The sequence below is a fragment of the Podarcis cretensis genome, assembly GCF_951804945.1.
Source record: "Podarcis cretensis genome assembly, chromosome: 11".
Classification (NCBI taxonomy): Eukaryota; Metazoa; Chordata; class Lepidosauria; order Squamata; family Lacertidae; genus Podarcis; species Podarcis cretensis.
The window spans coordinates 39,415,868-39,428,633 of record NC_137180.1 but is presented as its reverse complement, the minus strand read 5'-3'; the positions used below and the strand labels follow the sequence as shown (position 1 = coordinate 39,428,633).

Here is a 12,766-nt window from a genome sequence, read left to right as displayed (position 1 = left end):
CTAGCAGAAGGTCAGAATTTGGGATCCTGACTATAGTTTTCCTCAATGTAAGATAAACAAGAGTTCTACAGTGTATACCATCAAGTTAAATAAGAGAAATTAATTTGCTAATCGGGCTTTTTTTTGGGGGGGGGGGTTGATGTATATTACCTTTCTCCTCATTTCCAGAAGCCTATCACCAGTAAAACTCCCTGCCTCACAATCTGTCAACTCCCTTCTTTAAAGAAGAATGCCTATGATTTATTAGGTAGCAGCATCTGCTTAATAAAATACTTAGCCTACTTTTAGCAACAGGTAAGAGAGAGATGAGGCAGCTGAAGCTCTTATGGGCTGTACCATTTTTTGAAAGTGAAGATGCTTAGTTATATTGTAGAGATAAATTCACTTGATTCATTCTAGATTGTATTATTCTCTCTTAGCTGTATAAATCAGTACACAAGATGGCTACATATGAACAGAAAATTATGACTATTCAGTATATAAATTACTTGTATAACCTGCTTATTTACCTGTTGTTTCTTAATCAAATCCTTATAGTCACTGCTTCTGCCCACATTCAAATAAAAAATGTGAGTGCACAGACAGATTGCACAAGACAGAACACATTATAATGTACGTGCAAATGTACATGCATGTAAATTACCACCATGAGGAGGCCAGGAGTCAGCTTTGCCTGCTGAACAGCAGCCTGAAGGGGGAGAAGGTGGAGCGACTCCACCTGCAGCTGATCAACCTTCAAGGACACACAGGAGAAGGCACTGATGAGAACCAGCTGGCTTCAGCCTTAAGCACAGCTTCCAGCAGCAGACAGAGGCTGGTAACAACGCTTGTAGTTCCTTGCTGCTTCCTGCTTGTCTTGGCCCTTGAGCTCATGATCATCAGATACCCTGGACCACCAGGCCGCACAGATTGCTGTTCACCCAACCCTAGGACTGGACCTGACTTCGGATGCTGACTCTTCCTCCAGGCAAGTACACCTCAGAGACTTCTGGTTGACTGGCCTCCCACTCCACTGAGCCCTGCATGTTGTTGCTCAGCAACGAGACTACAACAGGCTGCTTGACATTACATAGAGCAAAACACTTGGTACCTTTGTGTGTGGCTCAAAAAAAGTGAGCCCATCCAACCATAATTCTCCCAAAGGAGGAGGCACGAGGGCTTAGACAGGGTCCTAGAGTTCTCCCGCCTCCTTCCCAAAGCCTAGTTAGCACACAGCTTTTAGAAGGAAAAGGGAAGGCTCTAGGACCCTTTCGGAGCACTCGCACCTCCTTCCCCAACAAAAATATTAATCTCTATGAACAGAAGTTATGTTCTGATTTGTAATCATAAGAAACATCCCAAAGGATTTAATGCAACAGTGTTATGTGCCGCCTGTTCTTAGAAATCACATTGGCCAGAATAGGGTGTGTTGAATTTTCCAACTTTCAAATTCCAAAAATGAAGGGTGCTGAAAAGTTGCAACGTGACTTGGGAATTCAAAATATATTTTGATTAAACTGATATAATTTAGTTTTGCTTGGTAAGTAACTACAGTAAAATAGACATTTTACATTTTTTGTGGAATTTCCAATAATTTTAAACTTGTCTTATTTTTCTGTGTGTGTGAAACATTGTGCAAAATTGCATAAAAATCAAAACTGCAAACTTTGGAGACTTACCTAAACGTCCAATAACAAAACTAATAGCAGATTTTAATTCCTCATGCCAATAACATATTTTTAGATCCCTCACTGAATATACTTGCAAAAGTTTCACCCCTAAAATGACATGCCCTACTGCCAGAATCTGTCTTTTAATTGCTGTTCATCACAACAAGGCGGTTCATGATGATTTTGCTCAAATTTTGACCTGCTTTCTAAGGACAAAGTTGCTGGACTAAGCAGCCCCTGACTTGGCATTAAAGGATTTTGAGCAGTGTGTGCTGCTGGTTGTCTTCTTGAATTGTTGATCAACGTCCTCTCTAGATGGGCTGCTCCTTTGGGGAGATGTGTTGAGAGTTTCTGCATGGCTCTCTGACTGACAGCCACACCAATATAATCAGTGTGAACTCCAACCTTTCCCTTCTCGCCACCGCTGACTTGGTCAGGGATTTTCAAAGGATTCAGAGTAGTGTCCAGTATTTGCCTTGCAACTGTGGAAACCATTGTAGCTGTGCCTGGAGAAAGGGATCCTTGTCTTAACAGTGTCTCTGAATCATCATCTACCACATAAAGCTCATTGGCTTCATTATATGCTTGTGATGGAGTCTGTAAACTGGGTCCCAGAAGAACCTGCACATAAAACAGTTGAAACATAAGACAATGCATAGTCTTGTTACGGTTTTGTTTGGTTCCTTACTATGACCCCAATTGAAAAGTGCACTAAATGGTAAATGAATCAGCGTGTTTTTACATGAGTAGAATGTGTGCTTTTATTTAAAATGCATCTCTGGGTTATTTGTGGAGCATAGTTATTTGTTCATTATTTTTTTTCAAAATATAGTCTGGCCCCCACAAGTTCTGAGGGACAGTGGACCGGCCCCCTGCTGAAAAAGTTTGCTGGGTTATACCATTCACCCATACATAACAGAATTTTCCAGTAGGAAGTAGGTGAGCTTATTCACTCCCTATATACTGTACTATATTAAGCAAACTGAATTAATCTTCCATTGTCCCCTTCAATGCAGCCTAGGTTTCACCTTCCCTTTCTTGTTGGCTAATAATAATAATAATAATAATAATAATAATAATAATAAATAAATAAATAATTTATACCCCGCCCATCTGGCTGAGTTTCCCCCGCCACTCTGGGCGGCTCCCAATCATGTATTAAAAACAGTACAGCAGAGCTGGCTAGAACAATTTTAACTTGCAGTGTTTGCATAAAATCAGATGTCAAAGTGCAATAGACAACATATACAATTTTTCTTTTTTAAAAATGTAGGCTTTTATATACCGATTAAATAAACTCAGCAGATAAAAAGCTGCAAATGAATAGTTCAGCTATAATTGCTTTGGGCAATGGCGCATGGGTTAGGAATCAACCCTTATGTGAAAATGATCCCAGCATGCTGGTATTGTCCTGCATTTATTATAGCCTTTCTGTGTGTGTACTTCTGTAGGTGACTGCATGGGAAAATCAAATTTATGATCCAGAAATAACAATAAAAGCTCTGCTGGATGAAAGGCCCATCTAGTCAAGCATTCTGCTCTCACGGTGCCCAACCAGGTCCCTATAGGAAGCCAATTAAGTGGTCAGAGATCCCTAGCAACCAGTGTTTAGAGACATGCTATCTCTAAAAGCAGATGGGTCCTGCTGATGTCACACTTGTCTGATGTTTGATTGCATTATAACTCTGGTTTTAACAACAACAACAACAAATTTTTATTTATACCCCGCCCTCCCCAGCCAAGACCGGGCTCAGGGCGGCTAACAACCAAATAGCAACCTCTTTTTTCTTTTCTTTACCTTTCTACCTTACCCATAACAGAAACATATACAGAGAAGTAGGTAGTAATAAATGGTAATGTAACGCTTCAAAACAGTATTTGCTTACCACTGGTGTGGTTCTCTCCATACTCAGCAGAGCAGCGCTATATTTTGGATTTGGTACAGATGGCCAACATAGCTTTCTTGATCTGCAAGGACAAATTTTATTTAAGCTTGTAAGAGCATAGTCATTTATTAACATCTTAAAAGTTGCCCAAGCTCCATTCTGACGTCTATATTGGTCAGACACTTAATGTTCACCCACATCTTTGCTGGTCATCAATACACCCCGTTGCTTGGCTACTGTTTTTACTGTGTTTAAGATTAATTACCGTATTTTTCGCTCTATAACACGCACCAGACCATAACACGCACATAGTTTTTAGAGGAGGAAAACGAGAAAAAAAAATATTCTAAACGAAATAGTGGATATATGATTTTTATGGTTCATGCTGTGGCCACAGACATGTGATCTGACAGTGAGTTTGGAGTAGCCCAATGCAAAAATCCTGAGGATCCATGTGGATTCATGCTTTGTAACCACGGAGGAGGGAAGGAAGGGGAATCATGGATCCTCTGCTCACGACTGCAGCAGATTCCCCCCCCCCCGCCACCCACAGGCATTCGCTCCATAACATGCACAGACATTTCCCCTTACTTTCTAGGAGGAAAAAAGTGAGTGTTATGGTGCAAAAAATACGGTAATTGTTTTCATTGTGTTGGTATTTACAAACTGTAAACCACTCTGGAATTTTTGAAGAAAGGCAGTTTAGAAATGTTTGAAAGAAAGGGGAGTGAGTTGGCAGAAATGGGGTCAACAACAGCCTTTCTGCAACATTTGTACCAGGATTTTTGTGTGGTGCCCTGAACAGTTGAAAGACCAAGTGCCAAGGGGCAGTTTTAACTGCTTTGGGTAACCATTTATGTGGTTTTGGAAAAGAAACCCAAAGGGAACAGGAAAACACAATTCTTAAGCCTAAAGGAGAAAACACAGAGTAATTCCCAAATAATCACTCAGAACAAAAGAATATTCTCCTTGTCAGACAGAAAAATCCTATGAGATGAGGGAGAGGATCCATGATGGGGTTATTGCTCCTTCCTAAGCTCTGGTGGCTTTTTAGCTTCCTATCCCTCTATGCTTTTTCCATCTAAAAAGTTTAAAAAATAAAGGGAGAGAGTATGGTGTCCAGGGAAGAAGGGGACTTTGGGTTCAGCAGAATCAAATCCTCCCCTGACCAACCATGGAATGGTAAAGGGAAATGAGGAACAGAGTTACATTTAAAAAAGGCAGGCAGTTATCTTCTCTATTGTTCACTAAGGAGTAAAACCTACTTCTGGTTTCCAGTGTTCCAGCCAAAGAGTGCAAAGATCCTGGGAACTATTATTTTATTTATTTACCGCATTTTTCGCTCTATAAGATGCACTTTTTCCCTCCTAAAAAGTAAAGGGAAATGTGTGTGCGTCTTACAGAGCGAAAGCAGACTGTACATCTTTCACTGAAGCCAGAACAGCAACCGGATTGCTGCACAGCAATCCCTCTTGCTGTTCTGGCTTAGGGATAGCCGCGCAAAGCCTCTTCAACAACATTTGATTCAGAATATTATTTTTCTTGTTTTCCTCCGCTAAAAACAAGGTGCGTCTTATGGTCAGGTGCGTCTTATAGAGCGAAAAATGCGATATTTCATAAATTGAAGCAGGGGAAACACAACCATACTTCAAAACATGCAATAGTTAAAATAGTAAAACAGATTAAAACTACACTCAGTTAATAAGCCCGTCCCTTGGGCATGTATTTATTCTAAATGTTATTTAAATGTTCATTTTTTTTTAAAAAAAGCTTTCAGTAAACTTTTTTTAAAAAAATATTTTAAATGCATCAGACGATTTGCTCTTTCAGACCTGAATCTCCAGACCAAAGGTTGTTCTCAGCAAATAATTTACTCCTATCTGTCACAGTATGGTGATTTTCACGGATAAACTTGCACATTTCATGACCTTAAGGAATAGGCAGTTTATAATTTGCTAATGCCAAGTGCTTTAGAACCTTTATATTTCTCACAAACAATCCTGTATTGTAGGTCACTGTTACTTTTTGGTCAGTGTCCTTTTTTGTTTTTTATTTATTAAATTTGTATATTGTCTTATACCCATAGATCTCAGGGTGGTTTCATAGAAGGGAAACATAATGAGAGTGAACTGACAGAGGTTTAGTAGATGACTCCCTGGAAGACCCGCTCCAACTCTCTAACCACCAGACAATATTGACTCTAACCATGTTGCCTACTTGTGCTTAATAAGTAATATAAGGTAAAGGGACCCCTGACCATTAGGTCCAGTCGTGACCGACTCTGGGGTTGCGGCGCTCATCTCACTTTATTGGCCAAGGGAGCCAGCGTTTGTCTGCAGACAGCTTCCGGGTCATGTGGCCAGCATGACTAAGCCGCTTCTGGCGAACCAGAGCAGCGCATGGAAACGCCATTTACCTTCCCGCCGGAGCAGTACCTATTTATCTACTTGCACTTTGATGTGCTTTTGAACTGCTAGGTGGGCAGGAGCAGGGACCGAACAACGGGAGCTCACCCCGTCGCGAGGATTCGAACTGCCGACCTACTGATTGGCAAGTTCTAGGCTCTGTGGCTTAGACCACAGCGCCATCCGCACGTCCCTTATATAGGCTAGATGAAAATATGCAAGGCAAGGAAACTCTTACCTTTTAAGTATCAGGGAACAAAGCATGGCAATGGCAGCCATGGTGACCATGAGGCCAAGACAGAGGCCAGCCACACTTCCTTCAAACTCCCCAGGATCTGATGATTGGAATGTTCACAACACTCGTTTAGATTACGTATTGGAAAACTGCTTAAAAAATATCATTTGACAATTGAACCATTTGCACAGAGGGCTAATGGAACCTCCTTGACAATTTTCAAGGAGGCCTCTAGAGAGATGTCAAGCTAAATTTTGCAGCGTGAAGTGCTTCTGTTCAGTGTTCTAGCTATCCCACTCTAGCCAGCCAGCATCCTTTGGCCTCTGAGCACACCCAGTTTTTACTGGGCTGTTTTGGGGGGTCTCTCCCTTTGGATTCCCCCAGGCATGCTGATCGCTCTCTCTTGCGTGCGATGCTATTTTTGAATACAGAAGTAACGGAACTCACAGCCTGAACAGTGGAAACAGAGGATATTATAAATATGTCCCCTAGCTAGAAAGCTTTTCAGGGTCAACTTCCCTCCGTCAGCATAAATGCCTATCCTTTCCATCTCATATTGTGTCCTAGTCAATTAAAAATGAAGGAGAAATACATTCCAAGGGATCCATTTGTGTGGAATGGGGGCTTACGCTTATTATGACCACAATTTCCTGACTCATTTGTGGCTGCTGTGGCTATAAATCAAATGGGTGCAGTGCTTATTTCCTCCAGGCTAAAATTGAGGGTACAGTGGTACCTCAGGTTAAGTACTTAATTCGTTCTGTACTTAACCTGAAACTGTTCTTAACCTGAAGCACCACTTTAGCTAATGGGGCCTCCTGCTGCTGCCACGCCGCCGGAGCACGATTTCTGTTCTCATCCTGAAGCAAAGTTCTTAACCTGAAGCGCTATTTCTGGGTTAGCAGAGTCTGTAACCTGAAGCATATGTAACCTGAAGTATATGTAACTCGAGGTACCACTGTATATACTAATAGGAATGCATAATTAAATGCAGTACTTCCCCACACAAATAATTCAGGTAGAAATGGAAGGACTGACTACTTCAATGGTCATCTAGGCTGAGGTGAGTGGCATTTCTGCTTATGTTATATGGGGACACCTATTTGTTCTGCTGACACCCCCACCTCCACCAGCCCTCTGTGCCACATCCTAATCTGCTACAGAGGTCCTTGGGAGTTGCTTTGGGAATGGGGCAGAGAGCTTAAGTGCTCAGCAAAAATGGGGTGCCCCAGTATTCATGAGAGGAAGTGGGATTAGATGCCACCTACTGCTTTAATTGTTTGACACACTTATCCATCCTGGCAATATTTATATTGAAAAATAAAAATAAACAAATTCTTAAAACCTTCGCAATACCATATTTCAGGGTAGTAAAAATTTGTGGCTGGCTTTGAGCTCCTTCTCCCTTACTGGTGAGTCCTGAGGTCTGCACTCTATAAAGAGTTTTTGCCGTAAGTCCCGTTATGAGGTACTGCTGAGTTGAAGGACCGACAGTAACAGCTGCAACACAAGAGGGAAGAAATCAAAATGCTATGACAGATCATGAGTCCAATATAAGATTTCAATACCTCTGTATAGATATATACAGAATTTATCCCAGTTCAGGCACTGAGATCATCTGTAGAAGCATCACTGGTTTTTCTCATGAGTTGGTAAGGCTCATTTGAGATAGACATGAACTGAGCCTTTAGCATCATAGACCAAGCCCTGTTGAATGTTCTTCCAATAGAAATTCAGCAGGCACCTTCTATGTTGACCTTTAAACGTTTGCTGAAAGCACTTGTTTCCCACCAGGCTTCTGCAATTAAACACTTTCTATAATAGTTAGTTGTTCTGACTATCGAAGAAAGAATGTTCTCAGTATGGATCTTGTCCCTGCCATGAACTCAGCAGGGAACCTTAGGAAAGCCACTCTCTCTCAGCCTCAACTCTGCATCTGCAATATGTAAATGAGAGTACATGATCTGCTTTACAGGACTGTTGTGACATTTCTCTGAAGAAATAGAGAAAGTGCTTTGAGCATTCAAAGGTGCCACAATAAATGTCTGATTGTTGATAAATAAAGGAGCCTTGGTGACTATAATTATATCAGTTTTGGCATTTTTTACTCTAATCCAGTGATGGGAATGTTTTCATCCTTCAGATATTATTGGACTACAACTCCCATCAGCCACAGCCATGTGCAATTTCCTCCAACGTTTTTCAATTTAGAAACAAAATGCTGCCTTTGAGTGTGAACTAGATGACGAATCTTTCAATGATAACGTCCAGTCAACAAAGTGACCTACCCACAGAGAGGTTTTTCAAGATTTCAGTGTAGCGAATTCTGTAACCAAGAAGGAATCCTAAGCACTCTTCTGTAGGTATGGCATCCCATTTCACAACAGCTGACTGCTTCGTCACAACTGGAACGGTTACATTAGCTGGACCTTTTTGGGGAACTTAAAAGAGAGTCTCCAAATTAGTTGAGGAATTTTTTTCTCCCAAACTAACTTTCCTCAGCTAGTTTTATGCATTTGCTGCCCTCTTGGACTTGCCCTCTACTGATTGGTGGACACCAAGGCTTTGGTCTGCCCCAAATGCATGAATCAGTGGTCAGACTATCCCTGTGCAAGAATGGCCATAGTTGGTATCCCAGCTGTGGGTAGTAAAAGGCACTCCTAGCCACTGAGATTACCTGGGCCTCCAGTGTTGAAGATGTCTCCAGGGGCATCCTCAAACTATGAACATACTCTTTCAGAGGGAGCGCAACCCCGTTCAGAACAGCTGACTAGCCCATCTCCTAGACATGGGAGCCACCCACCCACAGCGCCTGCATTTCCCCAGGGTTCAAGCTCAGTTTACTGGCCAACATGCAGTCCACCACTATGTCCAGATCATGCAACAATAAACCATGATTTATTGTGATGTCCACACTTATTCACAGTGAGAAAGCATATGCAAACTCCCATTTCCATCATTCCAAAATTCCTACCAGAGTTCTGATGCAGCAGAACTGAAGGAATATCAGGATGTTTGAAAAAGAATAGAGCAGAATAATGTTTTATGGAAATGGGGGGGGGGGGATATAAATAAAATAATTGAATAATAATTGAATTATTAAATAATGATTATATTGGGGAACTAACTTCATCAAATGCCCTAAACAAGTCCATTATAGTGTGGAGTATACACTTACATCAGTGTAGTTAACATGGCTCTCTCCAGGTGTTTTGGACTACAGTTCCCACAAGACTCAGTCAACATGGCCAATGGTTATGGGTGGTAGGAGTTGTAGTCCACAACATCTGGAGGGCAACATGTTGGTTACCCCTGCCTTAGGTTAGTGTCCACTCATTGCAGTAGAACCCTTATGAGTACTTATTAAAAGTTGGAATAGAAATAAGAAGAAATTATATTAGAAAAATACGAAGATATACCTCCTTCCACTGCATAGAAGTAAGTCCTGGCCAGCGTCCATTCACGTTTCATGAAATCCTCACACTGACAGTCAAATGCATGAAATGTCACTTTATATAACTTATACGGTTGGAGGCCATCTAGATGGTAGACACAGACATTGCCACTTGCAAATGTATAATTCATAACATAATTCTGCCACACGTACACCTGAAACCCAGGAATCTAAGAAGACCGTGCACATGAATTTGTTGGATATACGTGCATTCCCATCCACCTTCAGATAATGTGAGTGTTCAATTGTTTAAATCAGATGGCATTATATAGCAGATGGCCTTGCTTTTCAAAATATGCTAAGCTTGCTACATCTACAAGGTTGAGATACTGTGGGGAAACGAAAATGACTTTACTCCTGATGGTTCAAGTATGGATTTTTCTTGTTCCGGAAGCTTTAAAAAAAGCAACCTGAAGGGGATGAACATGTAATAAAAGAAGGTCAAGGAAAACAGGGGATGAATAATTGATGGCAACCTCAGATCAGATGCCTTCCAAGGTACATTACGGCTAATCCCGATTGATCTGTTTGCTAGAATCACCTGTGCGATCCCTATCAATATGCAGAAAGAGAGTGCTGCAAAACGTCCCTGAATTAGAGGTTCTTTGCAGATAAATCAGATGGTCTTCGTACAACAAGCTAAGGAATTATTATTGGGCTTTGCAAGGACACATTTTCAGGAAGATGAGGAAAAGCTATCTAGCCTGTGACAGGACAGTAAGTACACTTCATGGCACTAGGTGGCTGTGGGCAAAGGGAATCTTCTCATCTATGTATAATGTTGTTCTGCTGTGTCTGAAATGTATAAATCTTTCCCCCATGGCTTGCTAATGAGCAGGCACAGTGTGGGGGCTTTGATATATCTGTTGTTTTTCATCTAACCACTATTGATGGTACTTTTTCTGAAACTGGAATTCGTTGTTAGTGGCTGGGATGATGAAAAGGGAAAGCAGGACAGAGCAAGAAAGAAAACAAAAGTGAATAGTGACTGGATATACTTTGGATTCATTGAGGTTTGTGCCTTTGGCTTTGGCATTGCATATTTCATCCAATACTATGCAGGATTTCAGTGCAAGCTTCACAGAAGCAGATGATGCACAGCAACTGCACTTGCTTTCTATTGTCCAGTTCTGTTTGAAAACTTGTTTCTACACCTACGAAATTTGCCGAAAATCTGAAATCCTGCAAAGTCTGTTTGGGCTTGCTTGACAGATGGCTCTGACAGTGCTTGTGTTTCTGGTTGTATTATAATGCCCTGGTTTTCTTGGATAAAATATAGCTAGCAATTTTGAAAATAAGATCTGCTGATCAAATTATAAATAGCCCAGGAAAGGAGATCCACATGTCAAAGCAGGTTTCCAAGGCCATAAATGAAGTTTGCTTTCAATGGGCTTAATCACACTGCACTGCACAGCACAGTGCACTGCTAGTGCAAATGAAGACACACACTGAGAATATGGAGGAAGTGGATAAGGAGAAGCTTGTCTCTCCTAATGCTAGAATCAGGGGTTTTCCAACAAAGCTGAAGGGTTGACCATTCAGGTCAGATGAAAAGTATTTTACAAAACACACAGTTAAACGATGGAATTTGCTACCATGAAACAGAGGATAAGGTTGGCAAAGTTATTATGTCTATGTAAGTGTCAGGCGTACAGTGCCTCTTAAAACAAGATGTTGGGGAATATAAGTCTGAGAATGCTATTCTGCTCATGTCTGTCCCATAGCCACCTGTGAGAACAAAATGGGTCTTTGGTCTGATGCAGAATCGCCCCTCCTACGTTGTTATCCTGGTTCATGAACTGTTCAACATGATCAGAACCCAAGTGAAGTAGTTAACAGATTATTTATGTCTGATTATTTTAAGTGTCTGGAAGCAAACAATGAAAATACATCTGTTTGTCAGTTTTATAGAAACTGATTTAATACCTAGTCGTATCTCATTTTTCCAAGTAGAAACATGAATCTTCATGTCTTCTAATCCAGTGCCCCAGTCGATCACAATGCAATCTGAACTGTGTTTTAGATCCCAGGTGATAACAGAATAATTTTGCTGATTTGATATGTTGAACTGGCCAGGTAAATCTGCAATGGGAAAGGAAACTATTAAAAATAACTGAGAGCATTAAGAAAACCCAACCCCCTCTTGGACGGGCATTCCAACACATGTACTTGGGAGTCCACTGGCATGTAAACACTATTTCATCTTACAGTTTCAGCATCACATGATGTCCACAATTGGCACAATTAAGTGCCCTCAAGCTGCTGCTTCTAATGGGCTTAAGCACACTGAAACCAGCCCTGCATTGTGTCCTTAGTGAGTTCAGACAGATACGTAAGTCGGATAGAAATAGTGTAACAAGCAAACACATTGATTGAAATCCACTCATGCTGCTTCAAAACTCAAAAAATGGAAGTTTGGTTCTTCACCATATTTTCTTTATGCATTCTTCTTGACAGAAAAATACTTTACCCGTTGCTTTTGCAGTGAAATCTGGAATCAGGTATGTTAGTGGAGGGGATTCTCCTGCTTCATTATAGGCAAAGATTTTGATTCTGTAATAAGCCATGGAAAGATTCAGATGCACCCAGTTCTCTGTTATGCTGAGGTATGTCCGTATGTGGCGGCAATAGTGGGGTATTCTTTCAACGCTTATATTGTAACCAATGGTATTCCTGCTTTGTGTTGTCTAATACAAGCAAAGATGAACATTAAACAGTTACTATGCACCAGAAATAAAATGACATGAAATATTGCAGGCACAGTGAAAGCTGCAACCCATACCAAACTAAATTATAAAAGCATAAATTTTTGATGATAGATATAATTCTAGTATCAATTTTATCTCTGTATATATTTTCTTGTCTGTTTTGTAAATATCACATAACAGCCTTCATTATTACTGACTCTTACTATGGCTTGATTCAGATGTAATGTTTGTTGACCAGCCAACCAACCAACCAACCAACCAACCAACCAACCAACTGTGTGCCTATGCAGTCCTCTGGACTCCTTCATTCCCTTCTCTCAAGCCTTAACTCACAATACACCTTGGTCTGTTGAACCAGTTTCCCAGATATCCAAACTAGGAAACTGTGGTTTGACCAATCTTACTTGGCACTGCTCAAACTAATTTCTA

General features: G+C 40.9%; 1 protein-coding gene across 2 annotated transcripts in view; it reads right to left on the bottom strand.

The window, feature by feature from the left end:
* Positions 1–200: 200 nt before the first annotated feature.
* Positions 201–12,766, bottom strand: part of LOC307226633 (interleukin-6 receptor subunit beta-like) — a 68,615-nt gene continuing 56,049 nt past the window's right edge. Inside the window, exons 11-18 of one of the 2 annotated variants that reach the window (XM_079995446.1) lie at positions 12,100–12,316; positions 11,556–11,711; positions 9,595–9,714; positions 8,464–8,616; positions 7,532–7,675; positions 6,179–6,275; positions 3,536–3,617; positions 201–2,270 (exon numbers count right to left, since the gene is read on the bottom strand). In XM_079995446.1, coding sequence (XP_079851572.1) covers positions 1,773–2,270; positions 3,536–3,617; positions 6,179–6,275; positions 7,532–7,675; positions 8,464–8,616; positions 9,595–9,714; positions 11,556–11,711; positions 12,100–12,316 — 1,467 coding nt within the window. In that variant the 3' untranslated portion in view covers positions 201–1,772. The remainder of the gene's footprint in view (positions 2,271–3,535; positions 3,618–6,178; positions 6,276–7,531; positions 7,676–8,463; positions 8,617–9,594; positions 9,715–11,555; positions 11,712–12,099; positions 12,317–12,766) is intronic. The other variant, XM_079995447.1, reaches the window with a different exon arrangement.